Source organism: Tachypleus tridentatus, chromosome 13 (assembly GCF_004210375.1).
Source record: "Tachypleus tridentatus isolate NWPU-2018 chromosome 13, ASM421037v1, whole genome shotgun sequence".
Lineage (NCBI taxonomy): Eukaryota > Metazoa > Arthropoda > Merostomata > Xiphosura > Limulidae > Tachypleus > Tachypleus tridentatus.
In genome coordinates this window covers 90,345,203-90,367,253 of record NC_134837.1, presented here as the reverse complement: position 1 = coordinate 90,367,253, position 22,051 = coordinate 90,345,203, and the positions used below count along the sequence as shown (strand labels likewise).

The following is a 22,051-nucleotide window of genomic DNA, read 5'->3' as shown; positions in this document are numbered from 1 at the left end:
TATATGGATACATGTACATAATTCAGTTAACAACTTGTAAATTAAAATGTCCAGTTATTAAATTTCAAATTTAACACTTTCTAATGGTTATTTTTTGCTGGGAATGCAATAGTTATTTTTTGCTACAAAGTTGTATTGTTATAAAACAGCTTGTTTCCCCAAAATAAGTAGGATTCTCCAGTTGGAGCGAACTATCCTTTTTCTTAAGTATGAGAAAAAAAGTGCAAAATCTTCTAAATGTTAGAATGTTGTGCAGTGTCTTGGTTTCACTGTGTATATTTAGACTGGCTAACTTGCCCATATATTTTACATCTGTTTTACATATGCTGTACCAAATTATATTATGTTTTTGGTTTTCAATACTATAAATAAAGACACTGCAATAAATAAATAAATAAATATATGTATGTATATATGTAACTGCACTGTGTAATAACTTAGACATTTTGGCAACTTCAAAAACAAGATTGGACTAATATAAGCTCAATTCTGGCTGAAATAATTCTCATTGCTACTAACCTGGATCTCATAAATCAGATTTTCTTTCAATCTTACATTATTATAAAACCTTATTAAATAATCTCACTATACTTAAAGAGCTCACAATCAGACTAACATATAGTAGTCCTTCACTGTGTATGAAGGATGGTAAACAACTTAAGTTGCCATTTTTCAGCTTGTTACTGAGAATGAATTTACACTGTCATTTATTTTCATATATTTTCCCAATTACATTAATAGTTCAAATAACAAAGGTCAAAGTAAACAGAAGTAGACAAAGCCTGAAACTTTTTCTATAGTAGCAGCCATTATTATTCTGTTTCCAAATTTTGTATATTCACAGTATTCAACAACTCATGATGATGAGAAACCCTATAAAATAAAAAGGTATTCTCAAGACAGCTGGTATGGGGGTATTAAAACTTTAATTAATATAAAGTACAGAACAACGTTTCAACCTTCTTAGGTCATCTTCTGGTTAACAAAGAGTTTGCAAACTCTCTTTGTTACCCTGAAGATGATCTAAGAATATTGAAACGTTGTTTTGTACTTTATTATAATTAAAGTTTTAATACTCATACAAACTGTCTTGAGAATACAGTGTTCAACAATGAGAATTTTTTTAAAAAATGAAGACACCAGAAAATGAATCATTATACAATTTCATACAGTTATTATCCTACCTCTAATGAGAAACTCTTGATAACTTCTCGATCAAGCTGTTTCACCAATAATATTTCCCCTGTATTACTAGATATTGAAAATGATCCTCCAGTATTGCCACTGATAATAGAATAGAAGATCTGGTAATTATCATGAAATTCATCTGGATCTGTTGCTGACACTTTTAGTACTGTTGTTCCAAGTGGAGAATCTTCAGGAATATGAGCACTTAAAAAACAAAATTGTTCAAAATGTTATTATACAACAAAATAAATATACATACATACGTTTTGCACTAACATTTCTAGTTCCTCCTTATTAAAAATCACTGGAAATAGAATTATGTAAAAATATAACTCATAATACTGCTAAAATGTAAAAATGTGATTATTTTAATCCCATTGTTCTTTATTGAATATAATAATCAGTTAAAAGCATAAAAATAAGATAACAGCATTTCATCCACTTTTTACTGGAAACTTATGATGACTAGTAAAGAAAGATGTAAATAAATATTATTACCAGTCTGAGCAAAATGTAATATAACACCAAATATTAATTAAGGAATCATGGTTTACCAGTTTAAACAATACAGACCATATTAGACTTGAGATGGAAAAGTCTAAATCTACAGTAAAATAGTGTTTATCTTGACCTGCAAAGAATCAACACAAAATACAAACTTACGTGTAAATTGGTTGAGAAAATTTTGGTATATTATCATTTATATTCACAATCTGAATTCGAACAGCAGTAGCAGCTGCTAAGGGTGGCACACCACTGTCTTGGGCTGTCACAACCAAATAAATAATTGGTTGCTTGGGGCTGAACACAAAGGATTTGTTGGTGTAGATGACTCCTATAGATACACCATCAATAAGTTTAAATAATAAATACAAGTCATCTATAATCTTTTCAAAGTATTTCAACCAAAGTGTACATTTTATGATTCCTACACATGCATTAATGTTTTACAAAGGAATAATTTAATAGCCTTTTACCTGCTATCAAAATGTAAATAGAAAAATATGTTGCATCTAGTTTTCATATTATTACAATATATTTTCATACTGTTTTAAAGACCTAAGAATAGGTGATAGAAATCTGTTCTTACAGGGACATGAAACTAAGATTTCACACCAAATAACTACAGAGATATATAATTCAATAAATACATCTTCACAGTCTCATTAAATGTCATATATTTAAATAACTTCATATTTTAAAGAACAACTTATATCTTTTACCACATGAATATACTTTATATTATCATATTTATTTACTAATTACTACACATCTTAAAGCTCAAAGATGTCTTCTAGTTTTTTTCTTATGTTACCATCTTAGTTGAAGAATATTTCACATGCGAATCAAGATAGATATAGGTGTACTTGAACTCTAGGATACATTATAATTTGTGCATGTCATGTAATACAGGCCAAATAAACTGAACCATAGCTCATTTCTCATTATATGCAGGATGGTTAATGGTTAAGTTGACTCTTAGTGTCTACAGCATACTGTTGCTTGCATCTATTTTTGTGCATAACATTTACACATTGTTTGGAACACAATTTCATTTTTCAAAAGCAATATTGAAAAGATTATTCATCATGGTTTTTGATATGTCAGAGCTGCTTTATGTGGTGTTTTAAAGTACTTTTCTACACCCAGGTAGTGTGCAGATCTATGTTTTTAACATAGAAATTGCTTAAAATGCATAATTTTTACATGAATATGAGGATGAAATTTAAAAAAGTAATTTAAAACTAGAATCAGATGATTCAATATAATTCTCAAGTTTCTAGATAAACTATCACCATTCAGCTGCAGTCAGGTATGGGAAGGTAACTAATACTAATGAGACAAAACATAATTATTGTTACACCATTTTAGAAAAAGGTATGAGAAAACTGTTGTGTTAAAAACTACTATACTTAATATATTATGAATTAACAATGTACCCGTATCTCTGTTGATATAAAATCCCTCAACAGGAGTAAGCCCAATGCTGTACGTTAATCTGGCATTGTCTACAGAATCAAGATCGGTGGCATTGACTTTGATAACAAAATAACCTGGTTCTACAAATTCAGGTAACTGTACCTGATAAAATAAAAGAAACACAGCTTTAATTAACACAAATAAATAAATATGTGAATCATGCTCAGATTAGCAGAAAATAATATTAATTAAAACATCTTCCATAAATCTGTAAACATAACTCTCAACTATAATAATCAGAGGTATTACTTAGTTAATTTTAATAATGCTTCTTAAAATATTTTGTACATTAGAATATGCAAGCTTAAGCTATAGAGTACAACATTTTAGAAATATATATATAAACATTTTTATTCTTTCAAAAGATCGTTTACATTTTTATGATGACAGATACAAAATAGTTATTTCTCTAACTGTGATATTCTTTAATTCCACTTTTTTATTCTTGTTTGATACATCCATATAATAAAAATGCTAATATTTTAGTGTAAATGCAGGATTTTTTTTTCCTATGCCTCAAATGTTTTAAATTGCACAGCATTTAGCTTACAATTTCTTACAAACAACTAACCTGGTAAGACTGTTGTGCAAACACAGGGGCATTATCATTAATATCTGTTACATGAACTGTGAGGTATGTCTTTGCAAGATGGACAGAGTCTGACACTTGGAGCTGAAGCTGATATTGATTTTGCTTTTCATAATCCAAAGGTTGTGCAAGAGTGATACGACCACTAAAGCGATCAATGGTAAAAACTCCACCAGGGTTTCCTCTCTCTGAGAAGCTATATATTAATGCTGGGTTTGTGTCAACATCATTGGCAGTAATTGTTGTAAGTACAGTACCTACTACAGCACCTAGTATGCAAACAACCACATATATAATTAATCCATTATAAATATAAGCTCTAAACAATGGGAAAATTATATTTTAAAACTTTCAGTGCTACCTCATATGAAGTTAATTGTACTAACTGCAACATTAAAAAAAATGTGATATTGTTTGTATTAGCTTAATTACAGAAAAATTTTACTAGGTAATTTCTTAGCATGTAAACCTTTAAAACTTTTACCCTGCACAAGTAAAGAAGCATAAACATACAAGTTATAATTATCATTTCATGCTGAAAAGAAAATTCAAAGTCCAATTGTTTAAGACTATGCATATTGCCAAGCCTTTTAAAAATATTGGAATTTAATTATTTTAAAGAATTATTTCATTTTCCTCATGCATATTAATTATGATGAACAATTTTTTGCCATTATACCTTCACTGATGCTGACCACATTATAAGGAGGAAACACTGGCTGATTATCATTTACATCAACAATGGTTATTTTGAGCAAACATGTTCCTGTGAGCTGTGGAATTCCTTCATCTGTTGCAATGATAGTCAAAAAATAGTTGTCTCTTATCTCTCTGTCCAAGACTATATTTGTTTTGACAATTCCACTGAAAGGTGGGTCAACCACAAATGCATTGTCATGGTTACCATCAAGTATGTGATAAACTACATTGCCTCTTCCCCTCTTATCTTCATCTGTTGCTGAAACCTACGTAGTAAGATTTTAATATTTCTTTAAGATATAAATTAATTAAAGTAAATATCCTAAAATAGAAGTGTAACTAAAATTAAGGCAATATAATAAACTAAACTCTTTTGTATTCTGCTAACCCTTTCCAGACAAGAAGGTATCACCAATATTCATTATTTTGTTTTTTTTCACAGTAGAAATGCTTAATACAATTATGCAAAACTTATGATAAACTTCTTAACAGTGTAAAAAAAAATGTATATAATTTGATTTAGTTTTCTACCATTTTTATTATGTGAAATTATGAAATTTTTTTATACACATTTTGGATGAAAAAAATTAAATATTTCTTCTGATCTTAGACTTCGAATATTTTTTATATTGTTAATCAAAAAGTTCCTTTCTGTATCCATTTACTTTTAAGTGAACTGATTTTCACTAATATATTTATTTTTATGATAGTAATAGTCACCACTTTTGGCTATAAACTGTAAAAGACACCAAATAAATTGACAAAAAATTATCAGTAGCCTAAGACATGACTTTTTAAAATGGTGTCATCAAGCTAGGTAAAAAAATATTGTTGGTCCAAAGCAACTGATATCTAACAAACATACTTTCTTTTCAATAAGTTATATTTCATTTATATGCATTGTTTGAATAAGATAAACTTAAAAATAATATTCAATAAGAATTTCAGTCACATTTAGGTCACTACAATATTTAATCATCAAAGAAGAAAATTGCTGTAACTTTTAAACCAATCTAAATAATACAAAATATTTTCAACTATAAAATATTCCTAGTGTGTGGTTTGTTCTCAAGTCTTCCAAATTTCTCATGTTCCATTGTTCTTCTCTACATAAGTTTGTCACTTTTTCAAGAAACAATAACTTACTTATCAAACAACTTTGTTTACTCTACAGTGATATAAATATTATAGCCTGCTCTATCTAGTGGTATTTAAACTTTGTCTGTAGCTATGTTCATAGCAGAGCTTCATTAGTGGATTTTTCAGATAGCATGCTGCAAGATATTAAAAGGTAGGAAAAGTGGGTTATATACAATAAAATCTATAAAAGGAACAAAAAAATCACTTTAAAAACAAAATATAGATATTTATATTCTCAGGTGAGTATAGCATCAGAGCAAATACAAATCTGTGCTTTAGGATCAGTAAAAAGAATTCTAAAACAACCAAAAGTGCAATGTTTACAAGCAAGTTTATGCACAGAAGCACAGAAATGTAATTTTGAATAATTTGTTTTCATTTTTCTTCAAAATTAAACTATATAAATTTTACAATGTATTAAAATATATTTTGTTAAAATATATTTAATAAAACATTACTGAAATAGTTAGAATTAGTTTCTATGGAAATTTTGAAATTTGTTGTGCAAGTGTGCACACACAACCCCTGGAAGTTGATAACCAGTCTGGGAATGGTTAAACTAAACTACATTATTCTAAGTAAAACAAAAAAAAAATTAATAATTTTTAGAGACAAACTGTTGTATGAACAAAATCAAAATACCTGAGTAACATATGTCCCTTTGTGGTTGCCCTCCCATACAGAAGATACATAGCGGTCTTGAGAAAATCGGGGTGGGTTATCATTCAGATCAACCAACTGCACAACTAAGGAAGCATAAGCATACATAGGAAGAAGATCATCTGTACGAGCTACAATTATAATGTTTTGCTGAGATGTGGTTTCAAAGTCCAACTGTTTAGGATCATGCACTTTGATAAGCCCTATAAAACATAAAAATAGAAAGTGAAAACTGCCTTAGATCAACCCACAAATTAACATACTTAAACATTTTAGATAGTATATATTTTTATAGAAGAATCTAAACTAGACTAGTTTTAGAGATGTCAGTGTTTGCTGCGTTGAGCTTTTATACTTTACAGATATTTTTACTTGTTAGAATGACTACCGAGTATATTTATTATAAATTAACGTTTAACAAGTAATTAAATCAAATTTATAACTAAGAAACTTTTCCTAAAAAGTTAAAAGTGATAAATACTTAATGTTTTTTAGTATCATTTTACCTAACTAACTTTTCAAAATGACCCACTATTTTACCAGCAATATTTCTGTAAATGAATAGGTATATTAAAACATCTTTCTAAAATCAAGTACATATTAATCTTAATTAATGATAGTAAACTAGCAAACTGCTGGTTAATGTTGTAGTTTTGCTAATAAAATTTAGAAGGTGTTAAGCAAAGCTGTGAGTACACATAAATATGCTTTTCAGTCATTTATTTATCTTGCAAGATTCTGAGTAGAGAAGGTTATTATACTTACGATTAGGCAATTAGCAAACATACTCACAGCCTCTACAGTGCAGTTTTGCTAGCAGTGTGGATAGAAATACTGAGCCTAGGTGGTTGCTTGTTAATAAAACATAAATCATGTGAACTGCAGATGTCTTATCAATGTTCCTCTTAATTTGTTCATGATTGATACAAATATTAAACCAACTGGCTTTTAATAAATAACCAGCTTTCAGTGTTTAAACTATAACTTTTAATAATAAAATACTTTTTTCTTCAGTGGTTTCAGGTAAGGTCAAGGCCTAATATTATTTAATTATTTTACTGTGTTACCTTGAAACTACCCCTACATGAATGACACACAGAAAAAATTGATTCCTTATATGTAGCCATCTACACGAATGATCATCTACTGGTATATTAAAAAAAAAAAAAGACCAATTAGTTTTTATTCTAGAAGTTTCAAGGAAAACTAATGTTACTAATTCAAGGATTAGAAGGTTTTGTCATCTTAATTCAAAGCAACTAAAGGATAAACTGAGAAAAGAGGAAGAGAAACTAACTGTGGGAAAAGCAAGCTGATTGGAAGGTGACTGTTGTATTCACTTCACTGCAATAAAGCATTAAAAGTCACTTCCAGTAATGTATTGAAACTACAGTAGGTCATGTCAAAGTTCAAGAAAAATGAACATTCAAAAACTTTATGAGAATTTTTCATATAATTTGAAGATTTTGATGGACATTGGCATGACAACTTGTTTCAGAAACACAAGTCTGTTCATGTTCATATTATCAACTCATACTCAGTGTTGAGATAGCACACCAAATCTGTTCAAATTAAAATATACTTGAAGTATTTGCATTGTAGTAAATGCATCACAGTGTGTATTTAGGTAAAGTGTGTTTGTTACCCTATAATTTCTTCTATGTCTTTCTACATGAAGATATTGATTCCCAAGAACATTTATGGAATGCTCCTTCATGTTTGTTACTTTTTAGTGGCTATTTATTAATAAAGATATCATCACCATAGTTCCACAAACATAGACATTCAAGACCCATTCTTACAATTCTATAAACATACTTTGTTTCATAGACATATAAGAAAGTCAGTATTTTGCTGTATCACGTCATAGAATGTGCTCAATATCTTTCAGACCTATTATGTTTATGTATTATAATAATAATAACAATAATGTGACAATTTGTTATGTTGTATGCTGTCTGTTCAGCCATCAATATTGGAAGTTGGCTAGTACTGTTTTCCTTTTGTGACAATGTCAACAACGTACCTCACTTATATCAAAAGTTTCTAATAAAGGTTGCACACATAAATACCTCTGAAGCTACTTCTCAGTAACAAAATTCATGATATTAGGAAAACAAGTATGTTCAAGAAATCAACTTAAAACAAGGATATGAAACCCTATGTAACCTGAACACCTGTGATATACCATTTATCTTTCAAAATGAAAATAATTACTCATTGTTACATGTAGATTAAGCTAATACAGTGATAAGCAATCATACAGATAAATGTGAGTTAAATTAAATATAGTACTAAGTAATACACTATCTTACTGGTTTTTACCTGTTCTAGAATCAATTGTGAATGCTCCTTCCTGATATTCTGATGGAAAGCTGTACTTGATTATTGAACTATGATGACCGAGAGCAACAGCCTTTACACTGGTAACTTCTAGTCCTCTTGGAGGATTTTCTGGTAGTTCTACCATGTATGTTTCATTCTGAAATTTCAGAGAAGCCACTAATCCTCTGTTTCCAACAATAATTTCTAAGACACCTACATGATTAAAAAAAAATAAACATAACTTTTTCAAATCCTTACACGTGCAACATGCACAACTAGAAATACAATAGAAGATAACACCTTTGTTATAGGCAAAAATTAAAGAGGATAATAACATTGACTCAAAATTAACATATCCACTGATTTAGTCTAACATTTTTCATTAGTTATATGGTCCACTTGAACATGTATATTTTCTTGTAAACCACTGCTTAGTCTTTTAAAGAATAAAGTAATTGTTTGGAATACTTAAAAGGAAAAAAACAATCATTTTAAAATGCTGATATGATTGAATTTAAGAAAAAAATCAAAAGTTGTCAAGTCACAAGAATGAAATATTTTTTCTTGCAGCAAGAAAAGCAGTAAAACCTATACTACTGCTTATGAATAAATTTGCTTGTTTTCATTTCCATTACACATTTTTATTCATTTCAGGAGACATTAAATACTACAATTCAACAAGTACTTCCCACCATATTATTAGATTTAAATTATTGTCAGAAACAAATAAAAACAATAACCACTTTACCAGAAGCTGTAAGAGAAGGATGCCCATTATCTTTTGCAGCAATCTCAATGTGAAACATCTTGCCTGCATCAGGAAGAAGACTATCTGCAACTGTTACAACTCCACTCTTGCTATCCAGGTGAAACTTGGAATTAACATCCTGGGAAACAAAACTGGTATAGGACAAAAGTCTTGTTAAAAAAAAACATTCAGTAGATGAGAAATCCAACTGTCATGATAATGGAAAATTTAAAGGAACTATTAAAAACATTTTATATATTACCTATTCACACTATGAAAGTTAGAAAGAATGAACCATTAAGAACTTTGTTTAAAGGAGTAATTAAGAATTGTATAATGTCAAACTAAAAAATGTAATAAACTCCTATAATACAACCCTGAAACACAATAACCTCTAAACTAATGACTTTCTTAATTCAAAGAATATGTACTGATTTCACAAATATTTTTGAAACTATAAATATTTAACAATTTAAAATCCATTGACTACCAGTTATAAAAATTTGTATAAATATAAATAGAAAAGTACATGTTTACACATTACAGATAGTTCAATAACAATTCACGAACTTTTTTTTTAATTAACCATGTTTGTATTAAATTAAAATGTTTACAATATTCTAATTCCTAATATTCTTATCAAAAGATAACTTTATGCAGATAAATGTTTGGTGTTTAACTTTGTGAAGTAAAAATATTTCTTTTCATGACATTTCAACATAAATTATTTACTCAATACATTCTTGACTTCTTTAATCACCTGTAATGAATCTTGGCATTTGAACCTTGATCAAGGTCTTGAGCTTCTAGCTGAATCACTTGTGTGCCAGGATGGGCATGAGCAGACACTGATGCCACAAATGGATAATTTATAAATTTGGGCTTATTGTCATTCACATCAAGCACTGTCACATGTACAAGTGTTCTTTCTGATCGTGCATCATACTGTCCACCATCAGTTGCCCGAACTTCAAACATGTAAGATGATTTCTTCTCTCTATCAAAGTAACTGAAACAAAGATACCTTTGATCATGCTTTAATTTATAATCCAACTCTTAACTTATAAATCTCCTTAAGAAATATTTTATTTTAGTATTAAGGTCAGAAAACAGCATAAAGTTAGTTCAACTTCCATCAAAGAAAAGGAGATTAAAGATACTTGCTTAAACAGTTAAGTAATATAAAATTTAACCAACCCAAACTTGTTTAATTTTAGTTACTTCCTCATCAAGATTTTTATCTTAATTATATCTTAACACTACATTTAGCAGTTACGTACACATAAACTACATTATTTAAATAGGGTTGATAAAAATTGCACTTCATCAGCTTAATACAGATCACACAACACTTGTTGTTCATGCAATTTCATAATGCAAATAACATCTCAACCACTGCAATCTACATCAATATTCAAGCTAATCTGATAAGGCCTGGTATTGAATAAAAGACCTCATTAGCAATTGTTTATTTTTTGTAGTTTTTCCTAAATCAACTTAATCTATGTCTTCAACAGTTAAACAACTTCCAATGACCTTTGAAAAACTACAGCTTAATCCACCCACTGCCATTATCACATGTACCTTATAAATTGCACCATTTATTTCTTCACTATCCCTAACCATTAACAAACAAAAGCCCAAAACATGAAACACATTTAATCTAATTGTGATGAAAATAACAGTAAAAATGTTATGGATAAGGATTTTCGTGTACCTGTTGATCATAGTCAAGACATACTGACAATGTGCTGTTACTAGTTATCGTGAAAATAGGACATTAGGTTGTATCTACTAAAATATTGAATAGAAGTATAAAGAGATTTTGTTGTATAGATCACTGGTTAGGCAACATTTGGAGCTTCTTGACTTAGCATGAACACTGAACTGATTACAAGGGTTCCCCTTTCCAGAGAAGGGCTACTGGGATGATTGATGCCTGGGTAAGAAAGATTGCCATACAAGAACAGGTTAAGAAATTTTTCTTGAAAGAGTTAGAAAGGATTTGATTGAGGTGCTTAAGTTTATTAAGAGGACTAATAATGTTATGAATCAACTCATTAGAACTGAATGGCAAAAATGTTAGGAACAGGGAACAAATATATAAATCTTGGTATTAGTTTTTCAAAGAAACTCAAAAATGGAGCATTTTCAAATAGTTCACTATTCTTCTGCAGGAAAACTATTAGAAAGCACTCATATGAATTTTTAATGAAGATCCAAAACTCATCCAAGCTCTTTTCGGGAAACAATGACTGATAAAATTTGTCGTTTCGTAAATCAATGAACTGTTCTTCCTCCTCAGTTGCAAGATTTGTTGTCTCGTTAATTCCGAATGGATAGGTCACCCAGTTATATTCGTCGACAGCAAGTGACGGGAAGTAATGTTTTAGTGGAGACTGTAGGTCGCTTAATGTGTTCAAAATTTGAGGGACAGTTTTCTTCTTTGACAGACATTCGTTAACAGAAGGAAAACAATCAAGGACTCCTTTCGAAATCTTATTCTTCCACAGCGTCACCTTTTTATCAAAAGCCTTCAGTTTGAACGTTGCAGTAATAATGTTTTCAGATGGTCCTTGGAGACTTAAGTTCAGAGAATTTAATTTGTCAAACAAGTCGGAAAGAAATTGAACCTTCAGCCACTAGATCTTATCATCAAAAGAAAAATCAAAACATGCTTCCTCAACCTCCAAGAAAGAAATTACTTCAGCTTTTAGTTGGACAAGACGATTTAACACCTTTTCTTTCGAAAGCTATCGAACTTCAATATGATACAGTAGCTTTTGTAGTCTGAATTCATCGCCTCACAGAGAAGAGAGAAAAGTCGAGATTGAAGTGGCCGAGACTTGATGAAATTCACCACTTGAAAAACTTGGTTCATAACAGACTGCAAATCTTTCGGCAAAGATTTGGAGGCAAGCGCCTCTCTGTGAATTATGCAGTGAACAATCCTAATATTCGGATTTTGTTGGCGCACCAGAATGACAAATCCTTTCTTTTTTCCTTGCATTGAAGGACAGCCATCGGTGCAAACGCTGACATAATTATTTCAATGTAATTTGAAGAGCAAAATGTTTTCATTCACCAACTCAAAAATGTCTTGGCCTTTCGCAGTACTTTTTAAATATTTACAAAATAAATATTCGTTTACGATTTTTCCATCTTTTATGAATCGAGCAAAAGCCAGAACTTTAGCTTTTCCACTAACGTCAGTAGATTCATCAACTTGAAGAGACCATAGCAGAGACAATTCATCTTCAGGCGCTTCGAAGTGTTCCCAAACTTGATCCTTCAAATCCGATGACAAGTCTACAATTCTGCGCAAAATTTTGTCATTGGACAGTGGAACTTGCTTAACCGTTTTGGCGGCATCCGTTCCAAGTATAGTTTCAACGATGATTGCTAACGCTGGCGCAATGATTGATTCGGCCTCCGTATGCGCTTTCATGCGTTTTGCCAACAATGGAGCAACCTTATAAATTGCAATCAATCCTTTTTCGGACAGCTTCATGTAGTTCACAAGCTTCCTTGATTGTTCACGTTGTTGAGCCGCGAGATTCTCGAAGTATTCTTTTGGTTTATCCTTCACAGCTGAATGTTTTGTTTCCAAGTGTCTCTTCAGTTTGCCAGGAACAAACGCCTCGTTCGATAAAACTGCATTGCAGAATAGGCAGAATGGTAATTGAGAATGTTCCGATTCCAAATCGATAAAACCATATTCGATATATTCAATTGATTCCTTGCTTTTGATTCAACACATTCTCCTTTTCAGCACCAGACTTACTTAAATATTTGTCCATGAATAAATGATAAAGCTAATTCATACACATAAGCACGAAGTACTGCAGTTGATATAAAATTCCTACCTACAACGTAGTAGCTGAATCTTACACCAGAATGAGAAGGTGTTGCAGTCGAGAATGAAATTTAAGTATGAACTTCTCAGTGCTCGAGTTCAATGAAAACCATCGAATGTTTGGGAAGGTTTCAGAGTGTCTCTATAGTAGCTTTTATTAACTGATGTGTCTGACTTGCTTGTAAAATCCCAAGAAAGTTGAATGTGTTTTAAAAACACCGCGGCACACAGGTTGAGAATCACTGGTTTAGATAGACCATCAGGTTCACTGTTGCCCTTAAATTTCACGTTTACGTTATATATATAGGAAAACACATATTAAATAAATAAAAATAAAATATTCTAAAAGTTGAATATTAACACACACTAACGATAATAGTATTAGCAGTGTACACTATTTTACGAATAAAAAGCCTAAATTAATGAAAAGAGACAAAGTTATCTTTACTCAGTATTAACTTCAAACTCACTAATTTAACTATTCTTAGAAAAACCTGTTACTATCCAGAAAAAAAAGGAAACAAAAGTTAAAATTATAATAAAAAGAACATTTGTTCTAGAGAATGAAGAAAGTACTTTTGGCAAAAGAATTACAAAATATGAGAAAATGTCTGCTAAGTCATTACGTCATTTGATTCTCATATTTATATCTTACCCAGTTGTTGTTATCACTCCAGTTGCACTATCTACCTTGAAAAGAGAAAGGGTTTCATTGCTTAAGGAGTATGTGATATTGTTGTTTCTTCCTTCATCCTGATCACTAGCTTGTACAATAACAACTGTGGTGTTCAAAAAAGCATCCTCAGGAACTGATGCATGGTATTCATTTTTTTTAAACATAGGATCATTGTCATTCTGATCCAAAACAGTAACGGAAATGTTACAAAAGCCTGTAAGAGATTGCTTTCCATTGTCTCGAGCAGCAATAACAAGATGGTATTGTGAAATTTCTTCCCTGTCAAGTGGATGACTAGATAGCTCCCCAGTGTGAAGATCCAGAGTGAACTTATTGTTGATGTTTCCATCTTAAATAAAGAATGAAAAATAATTGATTCATTTTCTATGTTTCCTTTTGAAGTAAGTACTTAATAAAATATACAATGACTAAATGCAAAACAAATTGAATGATAACTTTTGCTATAGTCTAAGTAGCAAATATTATGCAAGATGGATAAATTTGGACTCATTTATATGATTTAAGTAAAACCATTAACATAGCTAATATTTTTTTAAAATATTTTCATAATGAATGAATGTTAGGTCAGAAATAATATCTTTTGTAAGGCAAAGGGCAGGTTTGAAACTTCAAAGGCTTGAAACACATTATCAAATGAAGTTTAAGGCCTTTGGTATTACCAGTTTGCATAAGTTACTGATGATTTCACCATAACTACTAATTTATACGTGACTGAAAACTTTTATTTTACAGGTAATTCACATGAGAGAAACAAAAGATTCACATGTAACTTACGAAAAATATTATATACACATATAATGGTAGTCACTTATGTTAAATATGAAAAACAAATGTTGTTTACGTGCATGTTTTTGTAGCTACATAAGCATTCCATATTATTTTTATTTAATAGTCACCATTCTAAGCAGGTTAAAAGTCATAGTCTTTCATAAAATATAAAATTGTTGATTGATTAAACAACATAAACATAATAATAAAACACACTATACAACAGAGTAGCATTAATTGCTGGATTAACACAAATATGGACCTTAAGTTACAATAAAAAGCAACAAGAGAGTGTGTTATTATCAATAATATTTTTAACAACATTTCTGATTATTGAAACATGAACACTGAGGAGGGGGTGAATGTACAGTTACACTGCAAGATTTTTTCATAATATAAGACTGTTAGTATCATCATATATTTTATATTTCAGACTTCATGTTACCATAAGACTTCTATTACACTTTGTACACTATGCATTCAGTACATTTTTATTAAAGCAGTGCAGCAGCTACATGTATCTACAGTGTTTTATCCTAATGGTCTGCTCCAGTGCATGGAAGTAGTTGACACCTATAATGTTTTTCATACTGTGTGTTTTTATACAATAATTTTTAAGCAATGAACAATATGAAATTCAAAAGATAAAAACTGTTATCATAACTATTTTGATACTGTCAAGCATTTTCTTTTAACAAGAGAAAATATACGTGACACTGCTCAACTGCAGCATGATAAACCTTCAAATGTTTGACTATTCTCAAATTTCCAGCTAGCAAATAAACTTTTGAATGTAGAACTAACGTTATTTTGCAAAGAAAATATCGGATAATACAACAAAGTTTTATAAAATGACTAAAGTCTCACAGCTTTAGCACTTCACAACACTTTGAATTATCTTTTAAAAAAATGGCTTTGTTACAGTTTCCAGGTTAAGAACTGTTTGAAACACATATTAGTAATTATTTAGAAAAAATATAGCATATATTATCATAAAATTCTTTCAATATACCAAATGCTAAGTTACCTAAAAATTAAACATCTTTTTTCAAGTTAAATCTTTTTTATTCCCACTAGTAAATTCTGTAATATGGTCACCAGAGTTTCAATATCTAGTTGTTTTTTTCAAACTAAATGTTTTATAACTTGGAACTCTTTCTCACCTTTTATAGTATAGGTAACCTCAGAATTTTGTCCATAATCCAAATCAGTAGCCACCACTGTATGAATGATGCTAAAGTCACTATTTTCTGGAATTTGCAAAGAGTAACAGGATTGCCCAAAATTAGGAGCATGATCATTAACATCAAGGATCTCAACTTCAACTGTTGCTGAATCAAAAAATGTTGGAAAAGCTCCATCTTTTACATAAACTGTAAGTAAGTAATAAGATCTTTCTTCTCGATCCAATAGACCAGCAGTAGCAATTCGTCCTGACTGTCCATTGATTGTAAACTTGTCATCGGCTATACCTTTTGGAATTATGTACGTCAGGTTTCCATTATGTCCTAAACCACATTTTAAAATATTCAAATAAAATTGAATAAGTGAAATTCACTTAAAAAACAAGTATGCACTGAAAAATATCTATAAAACACCTGAATAAAACATACTATGAATAGATATTGCTTTAATGATTCTTAATACAATTACTGACAATCAAAAGAACCATTTAGTCAGGCCGTGAGCCAATTTGTTATTGGTAGAATCTGCAGTTTATACTTGAACAACAACAAAAAATAACAAAAGGATCATTTCACCCACTCAGTCAGTTCTTTGTTTCCTGACTCTCTCATGAAATATCCTATAAATCTTATGACATCAACAAAAAAGTCTAAAACAAAAATAGTTTTACTCATTCCATTAAAATAAAACAACAAAGCATTTAGTAAATTAATTTTACAGGCATTTTTATAGTAGTTTCTTTTGAAAAAGTAATGAAGTAAGAAACAAAAGTTAATGCCTAATATAAGTGTGCAAAAAATGTTATGAGTTATCAGTTGGTTTCTGTTATTTAAAACCAAGTTTATTGCTGCAAATTAGAACATACATTTGCTAATCTGTTACAGTTACATTAAAATGTTTTAACATCAGTAAGACACTAGACACAGTCAAAATACTTATACAATTTTATCTGTGTGAACTACTACTTTAAAAATTAGCATAAAAGAATTAATCTAATGAAGCTGAATATTATTGCCTTCCTAATCCAGCTATATATTTTTTCAGACATTATATAGCAAGATAACAGAAAATTGCACAGTGTAAGAACTTACATTTCAATACTCCATCATCAGAAATTAAATTACAACAGTTTTCATGAGTAATAGTATAATTTTTTACCAAAAACCACATCTTGGAAACTTTCAAAATGACAATCAAATAACTGCATTTTATTTGTATTGATAAAATTCCACTATGCATTCTAGTTTTTGAGATTTAAATATCTTTGTGATTAATGACGTAAAAGTTTGGAATTTTACATTTACTTATAATTTGTGACATACACTGTTGGCCAAAAACATAAAGACAAAAATATGCATTTTGCATTGTTAGACTCAACCACCTATTTGAGTAGAGCTTCAAAAGATAAAAATAAGAAAAGGGAAAATAAAAATAATCTTTTTTAGCATTTAATAGGGAAAATTTAAACACGATGAAATTAGTCTAAATACTAGCTGGTCAAAAGTTTAAGACCATACCAAAAAGAAGTCCTAAACAGGGTAGGAAATGCCCAAAAAGAGGTATCAATGGTGAGTTGCACAGCTGTCATTGTGAATAACTTCAAACATTCACTTTGTCATGGTCAATATAAGCGTTTGCAGAAGGCTGGCTGGAATGTTATTCCAAGTGGTGAAGATGGCTTCACGAACATCATGCACTGTTTGGAATTCACGTCCATTTCTACAGACTTCCCTTACCATCCATCCCCAAACATTTTCAATGGGGTTTAGTTTGGGCAAACACACTGGATGGTTGAAAAGAATCATGTTATTCACTATGAAAAAGTCCTTTGTCCTGCGGGCATTGTGAATTGCAGCATTGTCCTGTTGAAAGATCCAGTCATTTCCACACAAGCGAGGGCCTTCAGTCAATAAAAATGCTCTCTTCAACATGCCAATGTAGCCAGCTGCTGTTTGATGCCCCTGTATAACCTGAAGCTCCATTGTTCCATGGAAGGACAAGGCATCCCAGATCATGATGGAACCTCCTTCACTGTGTCGTTTAGAAAATGTCTCCGGTGGGATATCCTTATCGTGCCAGTAATGTTGGAAGCCATCTGAACCATTCAGGTTAAATTTTTTCTCATCAGAGAACAAAACTTTCTTCCACTTTTCTATGTCGCATGTTTGGTGCTCCTCAACAAAGTTTAACCGAGCTGTTTCATCACGTGGAAGGAGGTGTAGCCTTTGAAGACGTTTACAGTTTTTAAAGCCTTTCTCTTGTAGATGCTGTCTCATTGTTCTTGAGATGCATTCTGCATCCGTAAGAGTCTCAATCTGGATCGACAATCATCTAGTGTCTTGCCAAACAACCCGTTTAATCTTCCTGCTCAACGCCAGTGAAATTTTCTTGGGCCGACCACTTGAAATTTTCGTTCCATATCCCTCAGGGTCTTTTAAGAAATTTGCAACAGCAGTTTTACTACACCTAATCTCACCAGCAATGGCATGTTGAGAGAGACCTTGCTTTTGCAGCTCGACAATTCTGCCACATTCAAACTCTGTCAACTTTTTAGCCTTTGCCATGTTTTTTACCAAATGTAACACAGGAGATGTCAGTGGGAGATGTTGACAACACTAATGCTTGAACATGAATGACTAAATTTTGTTATGTGTTTACCAATTAATGCTTCATTTCAGCATGGTCTTAAACTTTTGACCAGCTAGTATTTAGGCTAATTTCATAGTGTTCACATTTTCCCTATTAAATGCTAAAAAGTTTTTATTTTTATTTTCCCTTTTCTTATTTTCATCTTTTGAAGCTCTACTCAAATATGGTTGGATCTAACAATGCAAAATGCATATTTTGTCTTTATGTTCATTGGCCTTAAGATTTTGGCCAGCAGTGTATATTTATGCCAGGTATCTGATTGTAAGCATTTGCAATTATAGGTTGTTAGTTATGTGTGAAAAGACTTGTGTAACTGTCTTCTTGCATTACATGTCTAATGAATTTGTGATTATTAATAAGTTATACGGTTATTATTTAGGTTTATCACACTTATTACAGGCATCTTGGTGTGGCATTGCAGAAATAAATCTTCTTTCTTAAAATACTGAAAATTAAAATAATTATTTATTAGGTTGTGAGTTAATTCATTGTTGGTAGAATTTTCGGTTTATATCTGAACAGAAAAAGAAAGAAATAATAACAGAAAAGATCATTTAGATCCCTTCTAACTCATTTAAGGAATATCCTACAAATCTCATACATCACGAAAATAAATAAACTTCAGTTGGTAGAACAAGAAAGTACTGTAAAACAAACTTCCTGCATGGTTTTAAAGCATAACATAGGTAGTTCATGTGAAAGAATAGTCGACCATCTCAAATATCTCAGGCAGTCAGCAGAGCATGTAAGTGTAGTGTGGCTAGAGCAATATGTCAAGCTGTACAGTACTGGAGTAACATTTATGTAAAATTATGTACCACAGTAATCAGATGCATGGAGGAATTATATTAGACCCACATCCCAAGGACAATACAAGACCCTTTCAGCTGGTCTACCACTGGAAATGTTCTTGATTTGAGTGTATAGGATGGCCTATACTACATATCAAGATAAACATTTCAGTTATACTTCCTACTAAGGAGTGTGTCCACCTTTGTCTCATACCAGTGAAATTATACAAACTTTCTACATTGACCTTCTCAATGGCTTGTGACTAGGGAAGGAAAGTTTTTTTTTTCTTTCTCCACTACAAAAAAAATTGGTGGGGTCTTGTTCTGAAAATCACCAAAGAGTTGGTTGGGCTGAACAGAAATAACCACATCTGCATAATGCCCCAAAATCAATCATAGACTGCATAATGTGTGACTGAGAACAGACAGCAGAAACTAGTCAGATAAGACGGTAAACAAAAACTTGGTACTGTTATTTGTTTTCCACAAGGAAAGCCTTAATGGTAATAAAATGTATATACACACACACACACACATATACTACAAAAGTAGTCTTATGTAAAATACCATCTGAACAATGGGCACTCAGAAGGAACAGATAGGCTTAACACTTTCTAATACCTCCTACTTGATGCAAATTTTGGGAAAGAGAAATATTCCCTATAAGGCATCAGAGATCACATGATAGGTTTCACCATCTCCATACTGTAAATAAATATAAATAATAAAGTTACTTGAAACCTGCAAGAGAAAGAAACAATTAATAATTCAGGGTGAACTGAGAGAAACAAAAACCAGAAGTATGTGGAACTACCAAGTGGTGTAAGTAATGTGATATAGTGGTATTATGGGTCATCTAAATCTTCACCTGCAAGATTTCAGCCACAGAACATTGACAGCTAGACACAAGAGAAGCTGTGAGATGATGAAAAGTGTCATCATCCATAGAAAAATAAGCTAGTCAAGTGAGATGTATAACCCAACTGCTCAGAGAAACTTACTAGAAGAAGAAAACCTCTTGGCAATAAAATACATCATTGATTCAGTTGAAAATGGACAGTAAAATGAGATAACATTGATCATTCTGTATAGGACAAAGGAAATCACTGGAGTCAGAATGATTGTACAGGAAAGGAAGGCTGATTGGAGAAAACTACTGAACACCATTCCAAGCACTCTAAAGTATGGAAAGGAGGAAAGAAAGAGTACTCAGTAAATAATATGAAATTGTCCCTATGGTAAAGTCTGAAGAGATGTACAAATCAAAAATGTTAGAGCAGTGGCTCTCACAAGACAGAGGCAAAAGAAAATGTATCTTATAAAAAAGATGGTACAAGGAAGGTGTGGTTAATGATTCAAAGAGAAGAAATTTGAATGTCCCAAGAACTAAACAATCAGGAAAAATAACTAAATGAGGATGAAAAGTAATAAAAAAGTTCTGATGAAATCTGAGAACCTGAGACACAAATGGAGAACTAAAAATAAGTCAAAGAGAAGTAAAATCATAGAAAAAGGTTTTGAACCAATCCATGCTTAGATTATTCATGCTAAAACTGGTGATCAAAAGAGTGGAAGCTAGGTGTTGAAAGGACAGCAACAAAAGGGCTCTTAAAGTGGGAACACATCCACTAGAAAAAAAAACAAATAAGGGAGAGGCTACTCTATGGAAAGGATCTGGTCTATGTGAGACAGTCATTCTGCCACCAGGATCAAAGCTTCCAAGATATGATATACTGATCACTGAACTTGGTGATCATAGGTAAAAAAAAAACACAACAAAAAAACAGTCTGTAAGAGTAGTTGCTTCCCCATTGGTAAATGGAAGACATGGAACAAAATAAGATGACCAGATAGATGAGTCAGAATATGATGGCAAACTCACTGAACAGCCAACTTCTTAAGGACATCAATAGAGACTATTCCTCAAGAGATACTTTTGAAATGGAGCAGGCATCCATAACTGCACAATGTAAACAAAAAGTGATTGGGTTAGAGTTTGTCTCTGTAGGTCTGATTGTTATCAAGGGTATAATTTCATACTGTGCCACCTATTTTGGACTCGCCATGGGTATAAAATTCTGAATATTGTAAATGTAGTTTATGTCCTTAGTCTTAAGGCTGAACTAATGGGAAGACTTCAAATAGGTACAAGTCATAGCATTATGGGAAGAAGAATCAAATAAGCCACTGAGATGTGAAAAGAAGAAGTGAGACACGGAATACAGTAGTCTCTGGATATAAAGCACTTATTGACCAAAGTCCATACACAGAAGGTATATGTGCTGCTCTGAAAAACAAAAAGAGACTCAAGAGAAGAGACATTATTTAAAAAAAAAAGAGAAAGACAAATCATTTTGTACAGGAAGAAAAAAAAAGACATGAGAGCTTTGAAATTGGGTCCTCCATGTCTCAAAGAGAAGACTGAGAAAGGCTCCTAAATGAACTGTTCCATGGTCTATGTGTTATATTTGGGTAAAGTGGAAAGCAAAAGAACAAGAATAACTCCAGAAAAAGCACTGATATACAAAGTGGGAGAGCAGGAAAAGGTGAAATACAGAGGTCCCTGAAAGAAGAGAGAGGGAAATGAACGTCAGAAGAAAGTAAGGTAATCTGATGAAGTATTTCCCAAAAACAGCAGAAACTCGATTAAGTAGGGTGCAATGGATCATATACAATGCATTACCTTGCATTTATTATAATAAAACCTATTTTTCACTTATTTGCCCAACTGACTAAATGTCATCAGTATCATTTGGTGGTCTAATATATTCCCAGT

The 22,051-nt window shown here is 31.4% G+C and overlaps 1 protein-coding gene across 1 annotated transcript in view; it reads right to left on the bottom strand.

Moving 5' to 3' along the window:
• Window positions 1-22,051, bottom strand: part of LOC143237452 (protein dachsous-like) — a 137,913-nt gene that overhangs the window by 5,344 nt on the left and 110,518 nt on the right. The window contains 11 exon segments of the mRNA XM_076476716.1: window positions 1,185-1,392; window positions 1,852-2,023; window positions 3,129-3,270; window positions 3,740-4,026; window positions 4,437-4,722; window positions 6,239-6,459; window positions 8,582-8,794; window positions 9,330-9,481; window positions 10,090-10,338; window positions 13,841-14,210; window positions 15,814-16,158. Of these exon segments, the coding sequence (XP_076332831.1) occupies window positions 1,185-1,392; window positions 1,852-2,023; window positions 3,129-3,270; window positions 3,740-4,026; window positions 4,437-4,722; window positions 6,239-6,459; window positions 8,582-8,794; window positions 9,330-9,481; window positions 10,090-10,338; window positions 13,841-14,210; window positions 15,814-16,158 (2,645 nt within the window).